Consider the following 22,529-nt stretch of genomic DNA (forward strand, 5'->3'; position numbering starts at 1 on the left):
CATCTTTGGTTTTACTGACTAGAGGTACCTACATGGAATCCATAGATTTTGGGGCTGGCTGGCGCTGTGTGAAATTGTGTCCAGTTTCATTTACCTATTTTTATTTATAGAAAGGAATAAACAATTTTTGTAATAAAAAAATCTAATCTAAAAATCCGGGATTACACTTTATGCAGAGCCATACTTTAGAGACACGGCAAGTCTTTGCTCTAGTTTATTATATTTTTTTATTTTACTATATTTATTAGGAAAACCATTACAAATAAATAACATTTTCATACAAGACATGTAAAAATAAGCCAACAACCATTACAAAGAACATGGATCACTGCGCGTCTGTACTAGATAGGAACGGCATTTATAAGTTTAAGTAAAAGTAGGAAATTTTTTAAACATTTCAATATTGTACACTATACCACGAAGTTTAAGCATAAATAAATTACTGAAAACATTTAAACTCAAGCCTATGTAAATAAATATATGTTAAATATCGAAATTTTATGAACGAGTCATTGAATTTAATCGATTTTAGTAAGCATTTCACTTTTATACTTCCGTACACTCATTTATGTGGTCAGTGAAACATTGCAAATAACAATTACTTCAATCGCATAACATGAACGGCGACGGATAAATATTTTCAATTACTGAAATGGTATTTTTCGCAATGTTTTTCATACACATGTTGCTTTATGGGGTAAGTATTTAGGTTACAAGTTTTTTTAAATAATTTCTTCTATTTGTTTATTACCGAGTGTAAGTACCAGCATTGTAGCAAATACAAATTTTAATCTATTATTCAGTACTTATAGGAGTTATAGCTGTGGTTATAGACCCTTTCCAGGGCGCTTATACACGTCCCAAATAGCTTGCCCTCCCACCACCACCATAGTCCAGTGGTTATGTTCTGGGTTCGATTCCCATTTAGATTCTATCTTCGTTATTCTTTTCATCCGAAGACGTCCACTGCTGGACAAAGACCTCATGGATTTCCACAACGACCGGTCCTGCGCCGCATCCAGGAACTTTCCGCGACCTTCACCAGATCATCGGTCCACCTAGTGAGGGGCTTGCCCACACTAGGTACGTCTTCCGACCCGTGGTCGCCACTCTCGAGAACTTTTCTGCCCCAGCGATCATCAGCTCTGCGAGATTTGCCTCGCCCACTGCACTGCCACTTGATTAGCAATTTTGCGGGCTGTGTCGGTTCTCCTGCGGATCTTATTTCTGATTCGATCACGAAGAAAGATACCTATGTAAATATATTTTTTGTTAATAAGTATTTATTTACAGATCTCACAGGCCTACGAGAACAAACACTTCGAAGCCAAAAAGGATGAAAGCAGTCGATTCGCAGCTCTCTTACAGGAGCTCGTAAAGGTGAACGAGGGAAGGATAGAAGCGATGAAGCAGCTGGTCCGCCTGCAGGAGTATAGCGTGGCCCCCCACCACTTGAGGATGGGGAGGGAGGACGATCAGAATAGACTGGTGGTCATTATTGTAGGAGTAAGTAGCATTGACATTATAACAATCGTCAAAAGTCTGTGAAACTCCATACAAAATCGGTAATAGTTACGGTTAAAGTTAAGGTGATGAAACTCAGCCTAAAAGTTTACTCCCTACTTTAAACGAACCAAAGTCGCTGACATAGCCCGATGCAAGCAAGCTGAAATGGCAATGGGCAGGGCACATAGGGGAAAGTAGTACGAGATGATCCCCTTAAGCGGGAATCGCTGTAAAATACTTATTTTTCAAGGCAAACCAAAAATAAAGACGATAACTACTAGTATATTTATCTATCCAACTATCGTCTTTATTTTTGGTTTACCTTGAAAAATAAGTATTTTACAGCGATTCCCGCTTAAAGGGGATCATCTCGTACTACTTTCCCCTAGTACGCAGAACTGACGGCCGATGGGGCAGAAAGGTTCTGGAATGGAGGCCGCGTACCGGAAAACGCAGCGTGGGACGTCCACCACCTACAAGGTGGACCGACGACATCGTAAAGGTAGCAGGGAAGCGCTGGACGCAGGCCGCTACCAATCGATCAACATGGAAAGCATTGGGGGAGGCCTATGTTCAGCAGTGGACGTCCTATGGCTGAAATGATGATGATGATGATGAACTTTAAGGCTGATCCTTAGACGTCCCGCAGACTTTCAGTCGGTCGATGGTTTAGTCGGCTTCTAATATTTATGGAGAATCGGCCGATACCAAATCGATACAAATGTGCGTAGTTACCTACTACTACTTACTTCCATTTGCCTATCTTAAAATTGCCTAGCTAACACATTTTTTTTTATTTTGCCAGGATAGAAAAAACTCCATCGAGACCAATCCAAACATAGCAGATCCACTTTGGAATCCAGAGCCCTACAAAGGATCCAAAGACCTCCATAAATCAGCTGAAAGTGATTCAACCGACGTCAATAATGATAATGCAGGCCAAGCATTAAGAAAGGGCTGGCAATACACCTGCGGGAAAAAGATGAAGAAAGTATGCACTAAAGCTTGTAAAATAGCTTACAAAAACGTCTGTATGACGTATGACTGTAAGAAAAAGATGAAGAAGAGTTTGAAGAAGGAATGCAAAAGGATGTGCAAATCCAAATTCGACGAAGGCAAATACAGCGGATCGCGTTCTGATTCTGATTCGGATTCTGACTAGGAACTAGATTTTAAGTTAAGATTTCAGAATTAAATAACTGTAATTTTAATAGATAAGGTAATAAATTGACTTTCTGTTCTTCGTGCTTTATTTACCATTGCCACTACAATGAAAGCCCCAATGCTTGCTTAAAGCTCTCTGTCATACTTAAACAGCTTGAAGCAGTTATTGTTGACAGCATCAAGCTGCGACTGCATAGCAAACTACGGAAGCAGTTGTGAGCAGTCAAGCGCGAGCGGTTCCGTGTAAGTGTGTAAGCAACGCTGCAACGTAGAGTCAAGATTTTGTAGTTTACTATGCTATATGCAGTCGCAGCTCAAAAATGGCGGACACTAACAGCTTCAAGATGTCCGACACTTTCCGTGTATCGTTCGTTCGTTCGTTTCAGCCAAATGACGTCCACTGCTGGACAAAGGCCTCCTCCAAGGTTTTCCACAATGCACGGTCCTGTGCTGCTATCCGTGTATGGCGGGCCTTAATTTCAAACAAACTTACATTGTACCAAATTAACGCAATTATCTAGCTACATCCCTATTGCCTAATTCACAGAGCCCTAATTGTAGAGCTTGCGGACATTGCCTCCCAAGCAAAACAAACCTACTTAACTAATTTAATTTAACTGCGGTTCAATAGATGTGCCCTCAGCCTCATAATTCAATGTATTGTTGTGCTCCAATTAAACAATTAGTACAAACCAACTCACTTGAAGCGACGACATCTTGAAAAGTTAGTTCAATCTTTAGAGATCATAGGCGCCTTCTTGCACTTAGTACTTACTTATACATAGAAAATACATTCAAATAAATATAAAATCATAGATAGGAAACCGATACAAACCTTTAGTTTCTGTAATCTGTAGACTTAGAACATAATCTGCACATTGCACACATTTTTGGATTGTGGGGGAATCGAACCCGCGTCTTCTGACATTCTGGCATTAAGTAGTGAACCACTAGGCCGGGGCGTCCATCAAAAGTAGATTTTATTTTTAAAGAAAAATGCGTACCTAATTTAATTAGGATTCGAATTTTCACATCAACATTAGTAGGTATTAAAGTATGTAGGCATCGGTAGGTCTAGGTGTGGGCTTTAAGCCATAGTACCTAGGTCAAGCAAAACCTAGTAATAACTGTAGTGTGTAAAATATGTCGTAGATACTCTCGTATCATCATCATCATCATCATCATTTCAGCCACAGGACATCCACTGCTGAACATAGGCCTCCCCCAATGATTTCCACAATGGCCGGTTGATGGCGGGCTCTCGTACTCGTATACTGCTACAAAAAAAATTAGTAAAATGAAAGTCTAGGTAAGTAATTGCAGTGCATAGTTTCAAGAATCTATTTATATCAAGATTTTGAGTGAAAGTTTTGCGAGATTTATTACAAATATCAAATTTAATTAAAAGTTACGATCTTTGTTGATTGAAGCATTCGATCATAAAAGTAATTTATCCATATTTTGTTATCATCCTTTTCAGTGCTTTACGATCAAGTTTTTGACCGACTACCAATTTGTTTTATTTATTGTATTAATACTAAACTACTTTCTAATACAAATTATAATGCACCGATCTATTGCACTACTTTTTTCAATCATTTATTACGTTGTAAGTTTCCGCAGTTTTTAAATCGATAATATTATTATCTTTGACAATTTTTCACCTAAATACTTAAGGATTGAGCCTACCACAATAATGTAGGTACATCTACTTGCTGTTAGGTTACATAAAACTAAATAAGTATTTCAAAAACATTTACATAAGGTACTATATTTTAATATTTTACAGTTACGTGCTTATACTGGCCACTGACCTTTCTATTTTTTGTTAGTTTGTCTTTAATTAATTTTTTATTTTTAAATTAAGATTGACTTTTCAGGAATTTTCATTAGCAAAACCTGCACTAACTTCCCAAATACGATTTCATAAAGATCTTTTACCGATCGACGAGAAAGACTATCGTCGTGACGTGTTAGCTATCGTTTTTCTGAACGTAAGTTAACTTTATTTTTTTTATTAAGTTAGTGCCAGAGGTATGGGGAGCTTGGGAGGGGCACTGGAGGGTGTTTTTGTGACGGTCAAACGTAAAGTTAAGCGCTATAATTATGATTTACAGTAATGTATTGATGGACGGCATAAGTAAGAAATAAGAATAACCTACCAACTCTTCCCGTAAATGTCGTAAAAGGCGGCTAAGGGATAAATATACGAAGATATACGAAGATCAGGCTTCTTCAACCTGCCTGGTCACTAGGTACTGGTCAGTGACCAGTGTGGGGTGTGTAGTTAGGCTAAATCATCCATTTGCACCTTGTAAAACAGAGATCTAGGAGGATCTAGGTATATCTGATCTATATAAAACGCATCTCATCGCAGCTATTCAGAAAAAAAAGGATAACTATTATGTATTACATTACATGATCGTGCTAATTTTTGTAATGTTTCAGAAAGAATTACCACAGCTAGAAGATTTACGATATCTTAGAGCAGAATCTAAAGATACCAAAGACGCTTTAAAATCCGATAATACAAAAAATCTATCAGATGATAGTTCAGAAGAATTTACAGAAGAAGATCGATTAGATTTAAATGATCAAACTTTAGGAAATTCTGTAAATAAAGCTGTTCTAAGATGGTCGGATTGTAGAAGAAAAGCAGCGAAAATTTGCACTAGTGCTTGCATGGAGTCGTACAGAAATACATGCTATGCTTACAGCTGTAGGAGCAGCATGAAAAGGACTTTTAGGAGAGAGTGTAAGGAAAATTGTAGAGATAAATTCAGAGAGTAAAGAGAAATAAATTAAATTATAACTGTTGTTTTTTATTTTCACTTTGATAATATTAAAAAATTATAGACACAATGAATTAGGTACCTACATAAATAAAACAACAAATAAGCCCTCTCGACTTATAGGTAGGTACCTGTAGGTACTGGGTTCGAATCTCAAGTAGGACAATACGTAGTGAAACTCAATTTTTACCCGACTGCGCCAGAAAGAAGGTTATTGTGTTTGGTTAGGATATGACATAGCCTATATGGACCATAATTTATGCTGGTCAATGCTCACTAGGTATCTATCAATAGATCAAATCCCGTCAAATGCTCTGTGGTAGATACTAAAATCTAAGAGAACTGTATAGCATTGTTTTAAACTACATATATGTAAAGATTTCTATGTACCTATTTTATTTTATGGACATTCACTTATATTATGTGTATAACTCATTTTTAGGTAACTAACCCGTTCAGTTACGTTAAAAACGTTTAACATTTTTGTGAGAAAAAATAAAATAAAAATAAGTAAATTTAATTAAAAGTTACGATCAGTGTTGATTGAATCATTCGATCATAAATGAAATCAGTACTTTAATCCGCTTTGCGATATGCAATTCTTTTTCAGTATTAAGTTTTCAGGAATAACTTTCTAACGAAACTGTATTAATTTAGTACCTTTTTAAAAAACACAGTTAAACAGTTAAATTTTAATTACTTTCTATTTACAATGTACCTGACAAGTGTATTCGTAATATTTTTAATATTATTTTTCGTTGTAAGTCTTCCGCAATCTTTGTTAGTTATTTTAAAAATAATAATTAACTAGCAATTAACATTTTTCTAGTTTACCTGTTTACCTTTTAATAAGATTGAAATTTCAGGAATGTTTAGTACCAAAAACTTCCAAAATAGAATTAAATGAAGATTATTATACAACTTCGGATTATATCAATAAAATAAAGGAGTTAAAACATCAAGCAGACGTGTTAGCTATTGTAGTCCTAAATGTAAGTGAAGTACATTATAATAGGGTGAAAACGATAAGTTGTAGGTAGGTACTAAATGAATGGAAGCTGAAAACAGAATTTTGTAACCTATTATTGATACCGTTTGATAGAGCTCGTGAAGCACTTTCAGGATCAGTAACCAGCTGTTTTTCGATATCTAGTATATTTAGAAATAATCGAGTGAGATCACTTATCGTTTCCACCCTGTATATTCAGGAACTATCTACTTACCTATCTATTTAAATGAATATCTTATTTTAATAATGATACATAGTAATTTCTCATCACGCATCTTTTCTTATTGTTTCAGAAAGAAATACCACAAGAAGATTTAAAAATTAGAGCACAATCTGAAATTATAGGCGACGATTTAACATCAGATAAATCAGATGAAAGTTTAGAAGAAGATGATGATGAATTTGATTTTAATGCACTTAATAATTCTATAGGTAAAAATGTTCTACGATTTAAATGGAAAGGATGCACTAAGAAAGTCCGGAAAGTTTGCTGCAAAGCCTGCGTAAGTGCGTATAAAAATGTTTGCACCAGTTACAAGTGTAGTAGAAGGATGAAAAAGGCTTTTAAGAAGGAGTGTAAGAACAGTTGTAAAGATCAATTCGATTTCTCTTGAAAGAGATCGATTAAATAGATTTTTTTAGATTAATTTGTAAATAATAGATAGATTTATTGTTTTGTTTACTCAGAATTCGATCAGTAATACGAGTAAGTATGATCTTATGTAAAGTGTAATGTACAAAAAACGAAAAACATTTTATCTTCTTTATTTATAATTTATGATACATCAATAAAGTACAATTTTGTATAATTGTGATATAATAACTTGTTAATTGTAGTTTGTAATACAATAAATTGAACATTACAGCAACTTTTACTATATAAATCGATTCAACAAGTAACACTTGTAAAATGTTAATAAATATAAGTTCTAACTCTATACTCTTCACTCAATATTTTCCATGGCTCAGAAATATTAATTTCTGGATCTACGAAAATAAATTCCTACTTCTAAGATATAACACGCTATGTTAAATCATAAAATATGTAAAATGGTAATACTCGTAGGACGGAATGTCAAATATATAATATTTAATAATTCAATCGTTATAATACATAAAGCATTTAGGTATTCATCATAATCTCATTCAGTATAACGTCAATATTGCTATATAAATTGTGACAGTATATAAGACTAATTTAAACATTCACAACCCAAATAACATAATACAAAAGTCTATGTAAGAAAATATGTTTACTTTTACAATTAGAAAGGCACTTTGTTACGATTTACTTCAGGTATTTTAACAAGTAATTACAATCTAAAAACGAACTCGCCGAGTTTTTCACTCGGGAAGAATATTTGCACCACATGTTACATAGAAGTAAAAGCACTTCGATGTGATGACATTATTATTCTTATAATATCTAAAATTTACAATTTCCCACCACTTGGACTCCTGGAACTACTTTTTATGGAAGTCACAGAAATATTCCCCGAACTACTGCTCAAGGTGGGTGGAGGCGACCGCGGTAACGAAAACGTCTTTTCCGTCAAATTTTCCTGACTCGCCGACTTTTGGCTCATGAAAACCGGTATTTTTGACGACACGCCGATCGGTTTCTGTTTCTCTTTTACCGGTATGTTGCTCGGTTTAGCTAAGATTACCGGTTTTTGTCCGGAAACCGGCGCGTCGCTTGCTGCCCTTAGTTGCATCTGGTCCAATTGTGACAACCTCCGGTTTTCTAGGTCTGTGCTTGTAACTATAGTTCCTTTGGGAGATTCGTACGTCGCAGTTCTGAATTTTATTGTGGTGTTTCTGGGTAAATCGAAGTCAGAATGCCGTTTCTTTGGTTCGTTTTGACTCGTTCGTTTTTTCAACTCGGCCTGGTCTCTAGCCGAGTGTCGGCGTTCGTTTAGAATGAAGTCGTTAAGCATTTCAATATCCAATTCATAAGATAAAGGCTCATCATAAGAAGCAGCTCTTTGTCTGCTGGAAATTTTATCTTTTACAGTTTTCTCTTGAACTTTTTCTGTGCGAGGCGTAGTTACTTGAATTTCGGTTATGTGATCGTTCTGTACTCCTGAATCTTTTGCGCTTTCAATTTTACATTTAACATTGTCCGAGGCTAGCAATGGATTAATCGTGTATCTGGTTTTCGTGACTTCAGCTGCTTCGCCACTCGAAGTTTGGACATCTTCTAAATCGTGTATAATTCTTATCCCCAGTTGTGATAATTCTTCAGGTGTCTTCTGTGCCATAAAACTGGGGTCGTTCTTCAGTTTCTCCATCAACGCTTTAGCCTGTGCTTCATCCATGTCCGTTGTATTCAAAATTATAGTTTCAGTTTTAGTGTAAGAAGGTTCATCGGTTGTAAAGTGCATATTAGGATTCTGTCGTTTGATTTCATCTAGCACACTTTTGTCAATGTCTTTAACATTGCCTTCTTCTAAGTTTAACTCATCAATTTCTCTTGCACCTTTCATTAATCCAAAACTAATTTGTTCAACCTGCAGCGGTGCTTCTGTCGTCGCTTGCAGGTATTTAGTAGATATCTTTTCGACGTTTTGTGTTATAACCTTGTTTCCGAATTCATCTTCAGCTACATTTACGGTCACAGTTTTCTGAACAGGTTCCTGAGTCATTGTTATTGACATATTTGCTGGTTCCATGTACAATGTGCCGCTTTCTCTTTCACCTCGTCTCCTTATGCCTTCAAGAACGTCTGGTGGCATGATTCTCAACGAAGGCTCGCCGATTTCAATTGATTTTGTGTAAGATTTACTCTTTTGTTCGACTGAAGGTTGAGTTTTCTCGCTCGTATTTATTGTCACAATGTTACTACTGTGGCTTTGCGACTCTTTGGGCTCTGACCATTCAGTAGAGGTTGTGCCAAAGGTTTCAAAAGTGGGTTTCTTGTTGTATTTCAGACTGTTATTATTAGATCCAACATTGACGTTGCTTACGAAATCGTCGTACTCTCTATTTTTTGGTTCAGTACTCTTTAAATCAAAGTTAACGATATCCGGTTGGTGCATAGCAGATTTGAAAGCGTCCGTCATTTGTGTGGAGCTTTCTACACTGGTTGTGGCTTCACTTTTCTGAGTACTTTGGTCTATATGTACATTTAATATGGGGTTTTTGGCTAGAAGCTTCTTCATCATATCAGATTTGGGTCTTTCTAAGCTATTCACGTATGTGTTTCTCGATACCTTTAAATCATCTGGAATGTTAGTATCGTAAGTCATACTTAATTTCTCATCGAATTTAATAGGTGCTGGTACTGCTGGTGCAACTTTTGTAGTAGTAGTGGTGGTGGTAATATTAGGCTGTATTTCTTGGGTGCTATCAAGAGAACTCATATTGCTTCCATCAGATGTGGATTTGGCGAATTCAGAAACAAGCTTGAAGTGAACTTTCATATTCTCGTCAATTATTCTTCGTGCCAAATGATCTGAAGTCTCATGGGATTCATTTTCTTTGTAGAGCTCAAATTCCCTACCTTGTAATTTTGGGCCTGATTCCTGCTCTTCCAATTTTTCAGAATCCACTGAGCTAGTTGATCCTTTCACAATAGCGTCTTCCAAGTTCCCGAATTCGGACGCCTTCTTTAAGCGATTTCTCTGGAACGTATTCAAGCCTTCTATTGCCGAAGGTTTGCCAATGTTCAAACTCAATCTCGGTTCTTTATGCTTGACCACGACTCCTTTGTCGGAATCAATCATATCCGGTAACATATCTTCATTACCAGAATCAAAGAACGTAGTCTCAACTACTGACATAGCTTTTCTCTTCTTTGGGGATAGAGTGCTCTCTTGTATTTCAGCGTCATCAGCTGATATATCTAAACTCTGCGCTCTTTCGAGAGTGCCAGTTGATGGCTTACTTGTTTTAGCTCTCATTTCAAATCTAGAAAGATCTCCCAAAGAAGCAGCTTTGCGCTCATTTTCGTCCAATAGCGAAGCATCGTCCGAAACGGAATGCGCTGTATCGTTAAGTGGAGAACTGTGTATTGTTATGTCACTATTATTGAGTTCTATTGTAGTGGAACCCTTCTCGCTTTTGTCGCTATTGTTCAAAGACACAACTGAATGGACATCGTGGTTAGACGACAGGTTGGATTTTGAGTCTTCAAAAAAGTTGTTTAGTGAGTCACTTTCCCTTTTAAAAGGTTTAGATACGATATCGTCGATGTCATCCTGGCTAAAGTTAATTGAATCTTCAATACGCGATTTTGTTTTGCTCACCTTTGGCGTTGAAGTATTGTAAGAAATCATTGATTTGTTGGGGCTCGCAAATGAAGTTTCGTGAAGCAAGCTAGAATGTTGTTTTTCGTTTGACAAGAAGTCATTAACATTCCTCATTTGTTCTATTATGCTATCATCTGTTTTGTTTTTCTCATGGTCAGGCGGTGACGGCGCTTTACCTTTAGATTTTTTTGCTGGTTTAGGGGCTTCATCTTTTTTGTGTTCGGGCTTTTCAACGGCGATGTGTTCAATTGAGCTCTTCCTGTTAGTCCTTGCCGCTTTAGCTGCGTCCAACATATGTTGAGGTATCTCTTGAGGAATACCATTTTCGTCTCTCTTGATGCCGCTAGAATTGAGGTCGTTTCTACTGAAAGATATTGAACTGTCTGAAGTCTTTGTGGTGTCTTGCTGACTTGTGTTTAATTCTGGATCAACAGGCTTTGCTCGTGCGTTAGGAATAGGTGGTGCCATCTTTTCTCTCCGCTTAGCAACGACAGGTTTCTTGATTTCAGTCTCACTTTCATGTTTTATTTGAGTTGTAGGTGCAGGTCTTTGGGGCTCCGGCTTGTCTGGCTCATCGACGGATTTCTTCTCAACAGCTACCACTCCGTTCTCTACGTGTTTTTGTTTTAATACTCCGTCATCAGGAACATTTGGTGGTAGTACTCTGATGCCGAATTTCATTCCTCTTTTCGGGTCATAATCTTTCTTTTGTAATTCCGCGTGCTCTATCTGTGTTATTCCATTCTCTGGCTGTATTATTTGAACATCATTTCCAGTTGAATGTCTTGTTTTGTTCCTTTCTGGTTTACTCAACGCTGCAGGTATATCTGAATGCCTGGTTTTGTGTGCTAGTTTATTATTCTTTTCGTTTTCTCGCTCTAGCGTGGTGGTCAGCATATCCCTTTTCTCTTTCTTGTTCCGTTCTAGCGTGGTGTTGGTGATTATTTTGTCTGTGATGATCTTCTTGATGCCGCCCTTGCTCTTCGTTTCAAGGGTTGAGTTGTTGGAGTGTGATGTGTTCGGAGATCTCGGTGGGTGTAGGAGCTTACCTTCTTTCTCGAGCTGGAATCAGAAACACATGATATAATTAGCAAAAAGATTTATCAAAACTTTATGAAAATATTTTTAAATAAGTTTTAGGACTGCAGTTAGAGTTGTAGACCAAGAAAATCACTGACTACCATATTTATCAAGTTTATTGTTATTGATCCCAAGTGAAACTTCATATACCTATTTAATACGCATACCTGACACATAATCAGTGTAATTGACATAATAATTGACCCTGTTTTAAGGTAATAATTACCTTTTTAAAAAAATAAAACCGACTTCAAATGCGTGAACACAAAAAAAAACTAAAAATTAAAAATATTGCGTATAAAAAAGTTCATCCCCAATTTTCCACCCTTAGGGGTGAAATATTTTCTTCAAATTCGCATGAAACCACCCTTTTGATAATACCTATTCAACAAAAAAATAATCGTTCAAATTGATTTATAATCGGCGGAGATATTGCGTATAAAAAAGTTCATCCCCAATTTTCCACCCTTGGGGGTTGTTTTTTCTATTATTAAATTTAAATGGGACCACCCTTGAGGTATTACCTATACGCCGAAAAAAGATTTGTTCAAATCGGTTCATAATTGGCGGAGTTATCGCGTAACAAACATAGAAAAAAAAAAAAACATACGGGTCGAATTGAGAACCTCCTCCTTTTTTGAAGTCGGTTGAAAAGCATTAATTACGTCGCAGTTGTCTGCCTCTTAACTGTCAGTATCTCTAACTCGAACTCGCCCTTAAAGATATAAAGTGTGTATTTTGTTTACTATCGCGTCTCAACATTATGTAACTCATAGTAGGTAGCTACCGTTTACAGTTTATCTATCTCCACCATCAAAATCCAAACACCGGCATGTCAAACAATCAAGCTCATACAACCTTATTCGTCTGTTTTTCAAACAATAGAGACGTATACATTCCTTGTCGTGCGACATTATTGTATGCCAAACAACCATTGTAACCGCAATAACATTGTAAATTGATTTCTGTTTGCTCAAAAACATCCTCTAATTTATCTAACATAGCGTTCAATATCCCGCACACCGTTTCACTACTTACGACAGCTGCAACTTGGAACGACATTTCTTATTGTCAACGGACCATTGTAAGAGGAGCTAATAAAGGTTTTAGATGTTTTCCCAAAGATATAAGTCATGATAAGTTAGAGAGGTCAATGTAAACTGGTCGGGAGGCTTCAATGAGTAATGGCGGAGCCATTTGAATGTATAACTAGCTGGAAATGCATGGAAATAATTATTATGCCTGTGATATAACGCAGACGCAACGGCTTGTCAAGTTGTACAGATATTCAGCTGGTGTGTCTAGTTTTACTGATATTTTGCATACTGGCAAAATGCTTTAAGCATTATAATCGAGCTAGGCGTATCGGAGGAAACCACCGGGTTATGCACAAGTGAGGTAGAAAGACATGAAGGTAGAATAAATTTTGCCTAAGTACCTACTTGGTGACTGAAATTGGATTCAGATTTTACTTTATTCATAAACGAAGTTATAAGGATCAAAAATGTCGAGAAATGGCAGTATTTTTAATCAGTGAAAACGTCTTATTAAAGCACTATACTTACTTCGTACAGTGATTTTTATCAGAATGGTGTTAGGCTAGTAACTTATTACGAGTAAGTACAACTTTCTTAAAAAAATATAAAATTTTAACGCGGGCTTAGCTCAAGCAAATAGGCGGAGGACGTATCTAGTTCAAAACCACGGGTTTTAGTGGGTTCGAGTCCCATTTAACCTGTCGAACCCCGGGAAACAGGACTATTTCCACCTCTCGTCCCCACCGCTGCAACTCCTGTGTAGCAAGGATCTACAGCTTGACCGCCATAAAACCCAACCAATGAAGCCCGGGAAGCGAGTACTGACCAGTTTCCCGGGTTAAAAAAGCCAAAGAAATAAGACAGAACTATAACTTCTTCTCTAAAATCTACTTACCGTGCTAACGTCTCCAGTAGACCCTGCTCTCTTCAGCAATGGATGGTGGACGGTTTTCCCCGCCCCGCTAGCCCTCCCCCCTTCTACTATCTCCAGCTCCACAGGATAGGGGGAAGCGAGGGACATGATGCCCACTGCATCTTCTAAAGGCGTCCCCGTGAACTCGATCTTGATGCTTTTGATCTTGTCACCTGGAAGGGAGATCGGTTTGTTAATAAAGCTCGATTTGGAGGAGTAAATTGGAGGATTGTGAACAATTAAGTAGGTCTCGCAAAGGTCGAAACTTGTCGATTAAGTTTGTTTTACGCTGTGAACCAGTTGATGTGTTCTTCAATATGGGTGGATGGATAAACATGGATCCATAAACATAAGACTGTAGAGTGCATTTTATGCTGTCTCACAGTGTTTACCAATTTCAGATCTTACTTTGATTTAAAAGGTCTTTAACTCAGTTTGAGTAAGGAAAAGTTAGCGAAAAGCTTTTTTTTTAGTGAAAAATCATGATCGATTCCTTAGTAGGAGGGACTAGGGATAGACACTCCTAAATTAAAATAGCAAGTGGTATAAGACCTCGATTCATTTCTCTTATTTTGATTCAAGTTTGAATCATTTATGTCTCACATCTCTAACCATTTGCTTTAACTTCTATCTAGATCCATCCAGACTTAGTCTATGACGTCATCCATCGATTTTCGATCACAAAACAATCGGCGATAAAAACGTGAGGATATTGCAGATGGGAGACGTGCCCTCTGCATTGCTGATCGGATCGGGGATATGTTTGTGGCGATTGCATACAGCCATGAAGGTATACAAAACTATAGCTTGTACAGTAAAATATACCTAATCAAGATAGTAGGTAATTCAAATATTAAACGACGCGACGAGGTATAAAAAAATAAATCACGATAGACTAAGATGACTACCAATATCCCAGTGCCTGAATGTTCTTGGGCTGGATTTTGAAATAAAGGCTTTACCTAAAAGAGTAGTAAATAAACAAGGGCCTTTAAGAGACAAATCTCTAAAAGCGATAACTTTGCGTGAAAGTAAAAGAAACAAAGGAATTTGCCTAAAAGCAACAGCTCTTTTTTAACGAATTTGAAAAATTTAACTGCCTGAGGTGGGAATCCAAACCACGCCCAAGTAGCTCAGATGGTTAAGAGCATAATACCCGGCAAACGAAAAGTAGTGGGTTCGATTCCCACCTTAGGGAATTTGATTTTTTTTCAAGTTATTTGAATTCAGTTTTGAGATGCGACTCTAGAAAATTTTAATAACATAACTCTCTGCCAAAAAAACAAAGTAGGTATTTGTCTAAGGCCCGATTCGACCAAATTTTTATCCAAGGATAACTCGTGGTATAACTGGCACATTGAGAGTTTCAGTATGGGAAATTATGTCAAAACTGACGATTTATTCTGAGTTTAATATAATTACTCTTGTTTGGTCGAATCCACCCTTAAAGAGATATCGCTCATTGCCTTTAGGTAAAAAGTCTGCCTAAGACAACGTAAAGGTCTTCCCACCTGGTTGCAGTTTGGCAGCAGCAGCAGGCCCGCTCCTCAGCACGGAGTGGACGTGCACCCCCTCCCGCGCGCCGCCCCCGCACCGCAGGCCCAGCCCGGTGAAGTCCCGCGCCCATAGCTTCACGCGGCGCACTTGAGCTCGCTGCGGACAAAAGACAATCGAAATCAATATGGCGCAGTTAGGCGCGCGCGCACGTGAATGTACTGTCACTGTCACTTAAAAATAGTAGGCTTATGCCCGTTTTCACCATCAATCCCTAATTTTTAAGTGACCCCTATGGAAACATAATTCCTGATAATATGTGTTAACATAGGGATCACTTAAAAACACCATGTCATGAAAACGGGCATTACATCCCTACTCATCTTCATCATCCGGCCATTTTTAAAAAGGCAAATGAGGGAATAGTTTAGGCCTACACTCCCCACTCACCATAATTAAAATTTAATCATTGGAAAAATAACCGCGCTTAGGCAGGTCGCCGTATAATGTAGCAATTTATAACTCACTGGTAGATCGTCAGAACAAGTCATGCAAAATTGCGCAGTTATTAAAAATAACTAAGCATGATAACTACTGCTACATTGTTATTCTACTAGCGTAGATAGATAATTCCGGCGATAAGATTTCAAACCAGTTTACATTTTAAATCTTGATAACAAATAGGTTCATAATAGGTAGGTAGGTACTTCTGAAGATGCATCCTTCTTGCTCTAGTAATTGATTATAACATGAGGATAAAAACTGTTTACAAGATTGCTATCATTGATGCATAATTGCAAGTTTTTTTATGTCTATTTAAGACTTGTTATTATAATAAAAAATAATGCAGTACCTACTCAAGTAAGGAAATAAAACAATAAAATTACTACGCTTTATCTTGATCGGTGATTTCACCTCCGAGTTATTATAAACACCTACTTTAAAGTTCTAAGCTGTCATGACGTCAGCTGTCATTACGGAGAGCAAAGAGGTTGCATCCGTGTGAACTACGCTGTTGAATGAATAACATAACATAACCTTCAATGACGACACTAAAAATATCCTCGAACAGTTTAAAAAAAATCCAATCGTTCGACCTCGCAAGTTCAAAATTTGAAAAAGGAATGATCTTGAGCACTGACCGACAGCATGTCATTGTCTTCAAATCCCAATTTGTCATTTTTAAAAACAGCTGTATTATATCTGTGGTAATTAGGTAATTTTTCATGTCTAGAAAGAAGAGTGGGCGGTGATAATCCTTGATGCTTAAAAACGTGGTAACTTAATGGTTCGTCTTTTGTTTCTTGTAATTTTTTAGAAGATCGCTACAGGATATAAAATTTAAATTTGTATTTTTGTATTTAATAATAGTTGATAGCCACTGACAGTATTAAAATTGATCAAATTGCACATAAATTGAGCATATAACTCGTAAAATGTCAGTCGTAAGTGGTAACTTACTTCAATGTTGATTATTAAATCTGATGATGCGATGTTGAGAATTATTTCACAGTTGAGGAAATTGAAAGTGACATCATTTATCAGTTTTTCCTGTTGAATTTTCCTTATCTACTTTTCTGAGATGGTAAATATTTCATATCTCATAATTATTACTCGTATAAAAGGATCATTCTGTTGTTCATAACTATTTAGCATGTTGTTCCTAGGTTTTTGTTTATCCATCTTAACCTAGACGTCATAGCACAAGCATAGCTTGTTTTTGAGTTACAATAAGTACGGGACTATTCCCACCTCTCGTAACCTTCCCACCGCTGCAACTCCTGTGTAGCCAGGATCTACAGCTTGACTGTCAATAAAAACCCAACCAGTGGAGTTAAACTTGTTCAAAAGTAGGTGATTATTGGATGAATTACATCATATTTTATCATCATCATTTCAGCCATAGGACGTCCACTGCTGAACATAGGCCTCCCCCAATGACTTCCACATCGCACGGTTGGTAGCGGCCTGCGTCCAGCGCCTTCTTGCTTCCTTTATCAGGTCGTCGGTCCACCTTGTGGGTGGACGTCTCACGCTGCGTTTTCCGGTACGTGGCCTCCACTTCAGAACCTTGCTGCCCCATCAGCCGTCAGTTCTGCGTACTATGTGCCCTGCCCATTGCCACTTCAGGTTGCTATCCGTCGGGCTATGTCAGTGACTTTAGTTCGTTTACGTTCAAAACTTAATACAATTTTTCATGCGTTAGAAATTACTCATAACAAAAGATGACGGCATGCGACCTAAATCACTACTAAAGCCGGTCAAACAATGATAAAACATAAAGGCACGCCTCAACCGCTTATGGAATTTTCCAGCAATTACCATGTATTACATAATTATCATATCTTTACCGTTGGGAAACTATAGCTGCGACATAATCTCTTGCCGTGAGAATTAAGGCGTATGTAATCGCCACGAGCTTTGACTTTGTAATATCCTCATTGCAAACTAGGTGAAGACGTGACATGATAGCCTTATTATGGATCACCGAGGACACCGTCAGGTTTTTAGTAAGTAGGCCTTCTGGTACCCACCTATGGATCCCAATTCCCACTACTGCAGATGATGTGTAGCCAGGATCTACAACTTGATCGTCAATAAAAAGGTACCTAAGTATTTTAGCAGGCAGAACCCCATATAATTCACTAGCTGCCCCTTAGGCTTGAGGATTTCATGTATTTTACTGACGATAAAATTTGAATCGAATACTTATAATTCTACTTCCTCGTCAAGAAGTCAAAAAGATTTCTTTTAAACCTACTATTTATTTGTAAGTTTGTAACCTAAATTATTATGCCGTATCTTTTGTACATTTCTTTCTTTTTCTTTTCTTGTCTTGAATGGCAAATGGCAATACAATAAAGTGTGTAAACTTTTACAACATTGTAATAGGCATCAATATCAATGCAGTTTCGTTCAAAATAATTGAGTACCACAGGTACTAAAGCGCATTCCAGCCGGTGCAAAAAGGCGATCTCATTTGCAAGGCAGTAGATCAATTTGTTTCGAGCGGAATGCAGATCGGCCTCCGATTGCGTATTGTGTGGTGCAGTTTGTGTAGGGCATCCAAGTGATTTGCGTTTCAAAAAAGGAAATATAACTGGACTAGCGGCCGCCCGCGACTTCGTACGCGTGAATCCCGTTTTACCCCCTTAGGAGTTGAATTTAGCAAAATCCCGTCTTAGTGAGCACCTACGTTCTAAAAGGAACCCCCATACAAAATTTGAGACTCGTAGCACTTGTAGTTTCTGAGATTTCGTGATGAGTGAGTCAGTCAATCAGTGACCTTTCGCTTACATATGGGAATATGGTTTTCGTATTAGGCTAAAGGACAAACATGGGACTTTCAGGTCTCTCCAACCCATGCAGGCCAAAGTGGGGAATGTACTTTTTCTCTACTAATGTAGAGATCCTGGTACACAGGAGTTGCAGCGGTGAGAACAAGACATGAGAATAGTCCCATGATGATATTTATTTGTATTTTAATTAAAGATTTGCCATCAGCACCATGCCTTAAATCTACAACTTAAATCCTGAATGCCTTGATACAGACATAATATTATGGATGATAGATGTTGCCCAAGCATAGGTCTGGCAAGGGTAAATTAAGAGTGACATACCCCTGGACCATAATAATGATACAAAACATTACAAAAATAGCTGATGCATCTTTATAGTTGGAACAAGGGCTATTTTGCAGCAAAAATGTAGGCTGAGCTGTCTGTACCATATAAAATGTTCGTTCGTTTCAGCCAAATGACGTCCACTGCTGGACAAAGGCCTCCCCCAAGACTTTCCACAATGAACGGTTCTGCGCATATAAAATGTTTCTTCATTTATCCCATAGCAGCGTCAATCATGGTGCCCCCACCGAGGGTGTAATGAGACTAGTTACAAGTTTCTTGTCGTGAGGAATGCACGCTGACAGCGGCCATGCTGCGTGGACTTTCTACCTCCGTAATCGACCATGGGGTTTGCGTTTCTGATGATAGAAACGTTAATTCTTTGTTGGGATTGCTCTTTAAACGTTGCAACTTAGGCAAATAATAGCTTAAGGTAGCGATTATGAGTAAGATTGTTGTGTTTAATTAGGTACCTCTAATACGGAAAGACAAGACCAATTTGATGTTTTTGTATGGGAGTTATTAAAGACAGATAATTAGGAAAATTTAAATATTGGAAAATTGGACACGTAATTTTTATGGGAAATTTCTGTGGATTTCTGTGGACATATTTTAAACACAAGATTAACTAGTGAAGACATATAACTTTCAGGATATGAGTAGTAAGTAGTTATGTACCCACCCAACATACAAAAAACATGTGTCATCGTCAGTCTTGTCAAACTAGTTACGCAAACTTTGTTGACTTTCTATCTTTATAATGCGCAAACATTACTAGGTAAGTTTTACTGCCTAATTCTTGATATTAACGTGTGGAATATGAACAATATTAATTAAGTTTAAGCTGGGGATATTAATAAACACCGAAAACTGGTTCAAAGTTGCTCCGAAATTGGAAAAATACAAATTATTTTTCCGGTTTGCTTGACGTAAGAGCGAATCATGTTTCGGAATATTATTATAAACAACTTAAGTCTGTTGTATTTTGTTAAAACAACTAGTTAAAAAGGAGCAACTAAGTTACCTAATTCAAGTAAAAGTTTGGTTTAAAGATCTTTATTTCAAGTTAAGGCCAGTGATTCTCAAAGTGGTCTAGTAACATTAACAAACCCCTGGGGACGATTGCAATCCTTTGACATTGTGAACGTGTGAAATCAATTGGGGGTCCCTTAGTTAAGTCGTTGGAAATGGCATAGAATGGGGGTCCACGATAGTGACCTGGATTATGCTTTCTACGACAAACTACTGCAACAAGTCAGTCGAGTGTCAAAATGTATAGGAAAAACTAAGCCCGTTGAACTAGTTTCAAATGTGGCACTTTTTTGCGCTTACTATCTATTTAGGCTTTACTAATCTAAGGCTGGGTTGCACCATCTTACATTTACTTTAACAAACGTCAGAAGTCTGTCAAACTCCATACAACAAACACCGGTTATGGTTATCATTACAGTTAAAGTAGGTGTTGCAACTTAGGCTAAGTTTCTAGCTTCTTATCCAAAATTACCTGTAGATGCGAGTCATCTTTGCTCTGATCGGGCCTGGTGAACTCGGCCTGTAAGACATGGGCCTTCCCCCCTAAGGGTAAAGTGGGGGCCTCATGCTGCCAGGCCGACCGCTCGTCCTGCCTGAAGCCAGGGTTGTCGAACGCGAACTCATCCTTCACTGATTCCGGGTCTGTTGAGAAGACCAGGTGTTTGCCTGCGGGAGAAAAGGTTTAATTAGATTTTTTCTCGAGACAATATAAGGCACTACACATTAAAATCCTTAAGCACATATGTACAATATTTTATTTATTATGTACACGGAGTAGATTGCAACAAAATAGTAAAATACACAATACATCATAAAACGACAAACTATGTATTAATTTGTATGTGCCTTCAATTAGATTCAAGTCACACCAAATGCTAATAACCCCGTAAAGAAACGTTTTGGAGACATTAATTTAGAGTTCAATTAATTTGTTTGAATAATTGAATACAAAATATTGTTAATTTCATTTTAAACATAAACCTAACCCAATTAAATTCTATTAATATTTTTTCTGCAATTGTAAAGCCACAGGATGTTGTCTGACATTGGCTTTTGTTTTTATCTATTTCCCGTTAATATAAAACTGTTATCCGTAATCAGTGAGCGTAAAATGGTAATTGGCAGACCGTCTGTTCGACAAAAAATCATAATTAATTTAACGTTTGTTTTAAACTAACTGTGATAGTGAAGGTGTTATGACTATGAAAGAATACCTTTTACTTTTAGTTAAAGCACCTTATAATAGTGAATTCGTCATAAAATTATACGATTGATTCAATATTATTTTTTGCCCGAAGGATCCGAGAGATGAATCAAGGACCAACTCATAGAATTCCACTATTTATATATCTTCAAACGGTCTAGTTGAAAAAAAAAACAATTTTGACTACCCTTTCCCGACCCTTTTCATATACACGAGATTAATAAAAATAACTAAGTAACGTAAATGCGCCTATTACCGCCAGTTTAAGCTGACTTCGGATAAACATTAGAAAATTAGATATAAGACGTGGTGATAGAAATGACATTTTAATTTATTTATAACAATGATGAAGTAATCTTTGAATTCAAGTAGTAACAATGAGTATATAATCACACAATAATTAATAAATAGCAATTTAGTCTGAAAAAGCAGTTGTTTCTATTACCGACCTATAGACGAGGTGTGTTTCTATTAACGTTTTTTCTGTTTCTATTACCGACCGCTAAGAAAATTGCTCTTCAATTGGGTATATTCCAAGAGGCACGGGTTCGATTCCCGCTCAGAGGCTCGGGAACCACTAGATTTTTTCAAGGACCACAAAATTTGTTTTGCTTTTAGTTTTAGTTAATTTTTCTTTTCAAGTTTATTTTTTTATTAAATGAGAAAAGGCACGCTTCTCGAAAATAAATAAATAACCAAGCAGAAATAGTAGAATAATAAATTCCTCTATTATACTTGATTACGCGGTACCCGGTGTTCTAGTGAGTAGTGGGGGTCATTATTTAAACTGTATTTGAGTTTTAATAAAACTTAATTTTCATTTAATATTTTATTTTTATTTTCAATTTGACTATAATTAGTAATTAGTTTTTGATTGATTTTAATTGTGTGTAATTGTGTATTTTAATTTAAACTATGAACAATTGTACACTGTCTGTATAATTATTTTAAATTATTTTTTTATTATTCAAAAGATCTTAAAAAGTTACATAGTAGTTGTGATAACGCATGATTGGTTTGGTGTCATGTCATAAATGTTAGTTATATCAAAATACAGGCTTATTAGTCTTCGCAGGTGGCGTTATAGTTATGAGGCGGTAATAGAATTAAGTATGAATATTACTTTATTCTATTAGCGACCGTAAAAAAAAACCGTAACCAGCTAAAATATCTACTTTAATGAAGACGTGATCAGTGAAGTATCATTTTTATTAGGTTTTATTTCATATCAAATAGGAACTAATTAGAATTTAACAGGTTTTTATAAAATCTATTGTCATACATTATTAGAGATATTCTTTAATGTTCATTGCAGTTTTATGCCAAAACTATGACAATTAATGTATGGCGTTAATTGATTTAATTATGTGAAATATTCTTATGAATCGATCAAGATAACAAAATGGAGGTTAAATGCGTAATTAA

General features: G+C 36.8%; 1 protein-coding gene and 1 long non-coding RNA gene across 2 annotated transcripts in view; one reads left to right on the top strand and one right to left on the bottom strand.

Moving 5' to 3' along the window:
• The first annotated feature begins 6,025 nt into the window (after positions 1 to 6,025).
• LOC135084543 (uncharacterized) lies at positions 6,026 to 6,454 on the top strand. The gene is made up of 2 exons (XR_010259882.1): positions 6,026 to 6,222; positions 6,329 to 6,454. It is a non-coding gene; the product is annotated as an uncharacterized LOC135084543 (long non-coding RNA).
• A 766-nt stretch (positions 6,455 to 7,220) lies between these two features.
• LOC135084461 (uncharacterized) overlaps positions 7,221 to 22,529 on the bottom strand; it is a 71,866-nt gene continuing 56,557 nt past the window's right edge. Inside the window, exons 2-5 of the mRNA XM_063979239.1 lie at positions 20,373 to 20,566; positions 15,263 to 15,404; positions 13,734 to 13,924; positions 7,221 to 11,783 (exon numbers count right to left, since the gene is read on the bottom strand). Of these exons, the coding sequence (XP_063835309.1) occupies positions 7,905 to 11,783; positions 13,734 to 13,924; positions 15,263 to 15,404; positions 20,373 to 20,566 (4,406 nt within the window). The 3' untranslated portion in view covers positions 7,221 to 7,904. The remainder of the gene's footprint in view (positions 11,784 to 13,733; positions 13,925 to 15,262; positions 15,405 to 20,372; positions 20,567 to 22,529) is intronic.

This window comes from Ostrinia nubilalis, chromosome 26, assembly GCF_963855985.1.
Source record: "Ostrinia nubilalis chromosome 26, ilOstNubi1.1, whole genome shotgun sequence".
NCBI lineage: Eukaryota > Metazoa > Arthropoda > Insecta > Lepidoptera > Crambidae > Ostrinia > Ostrinia nubilalis.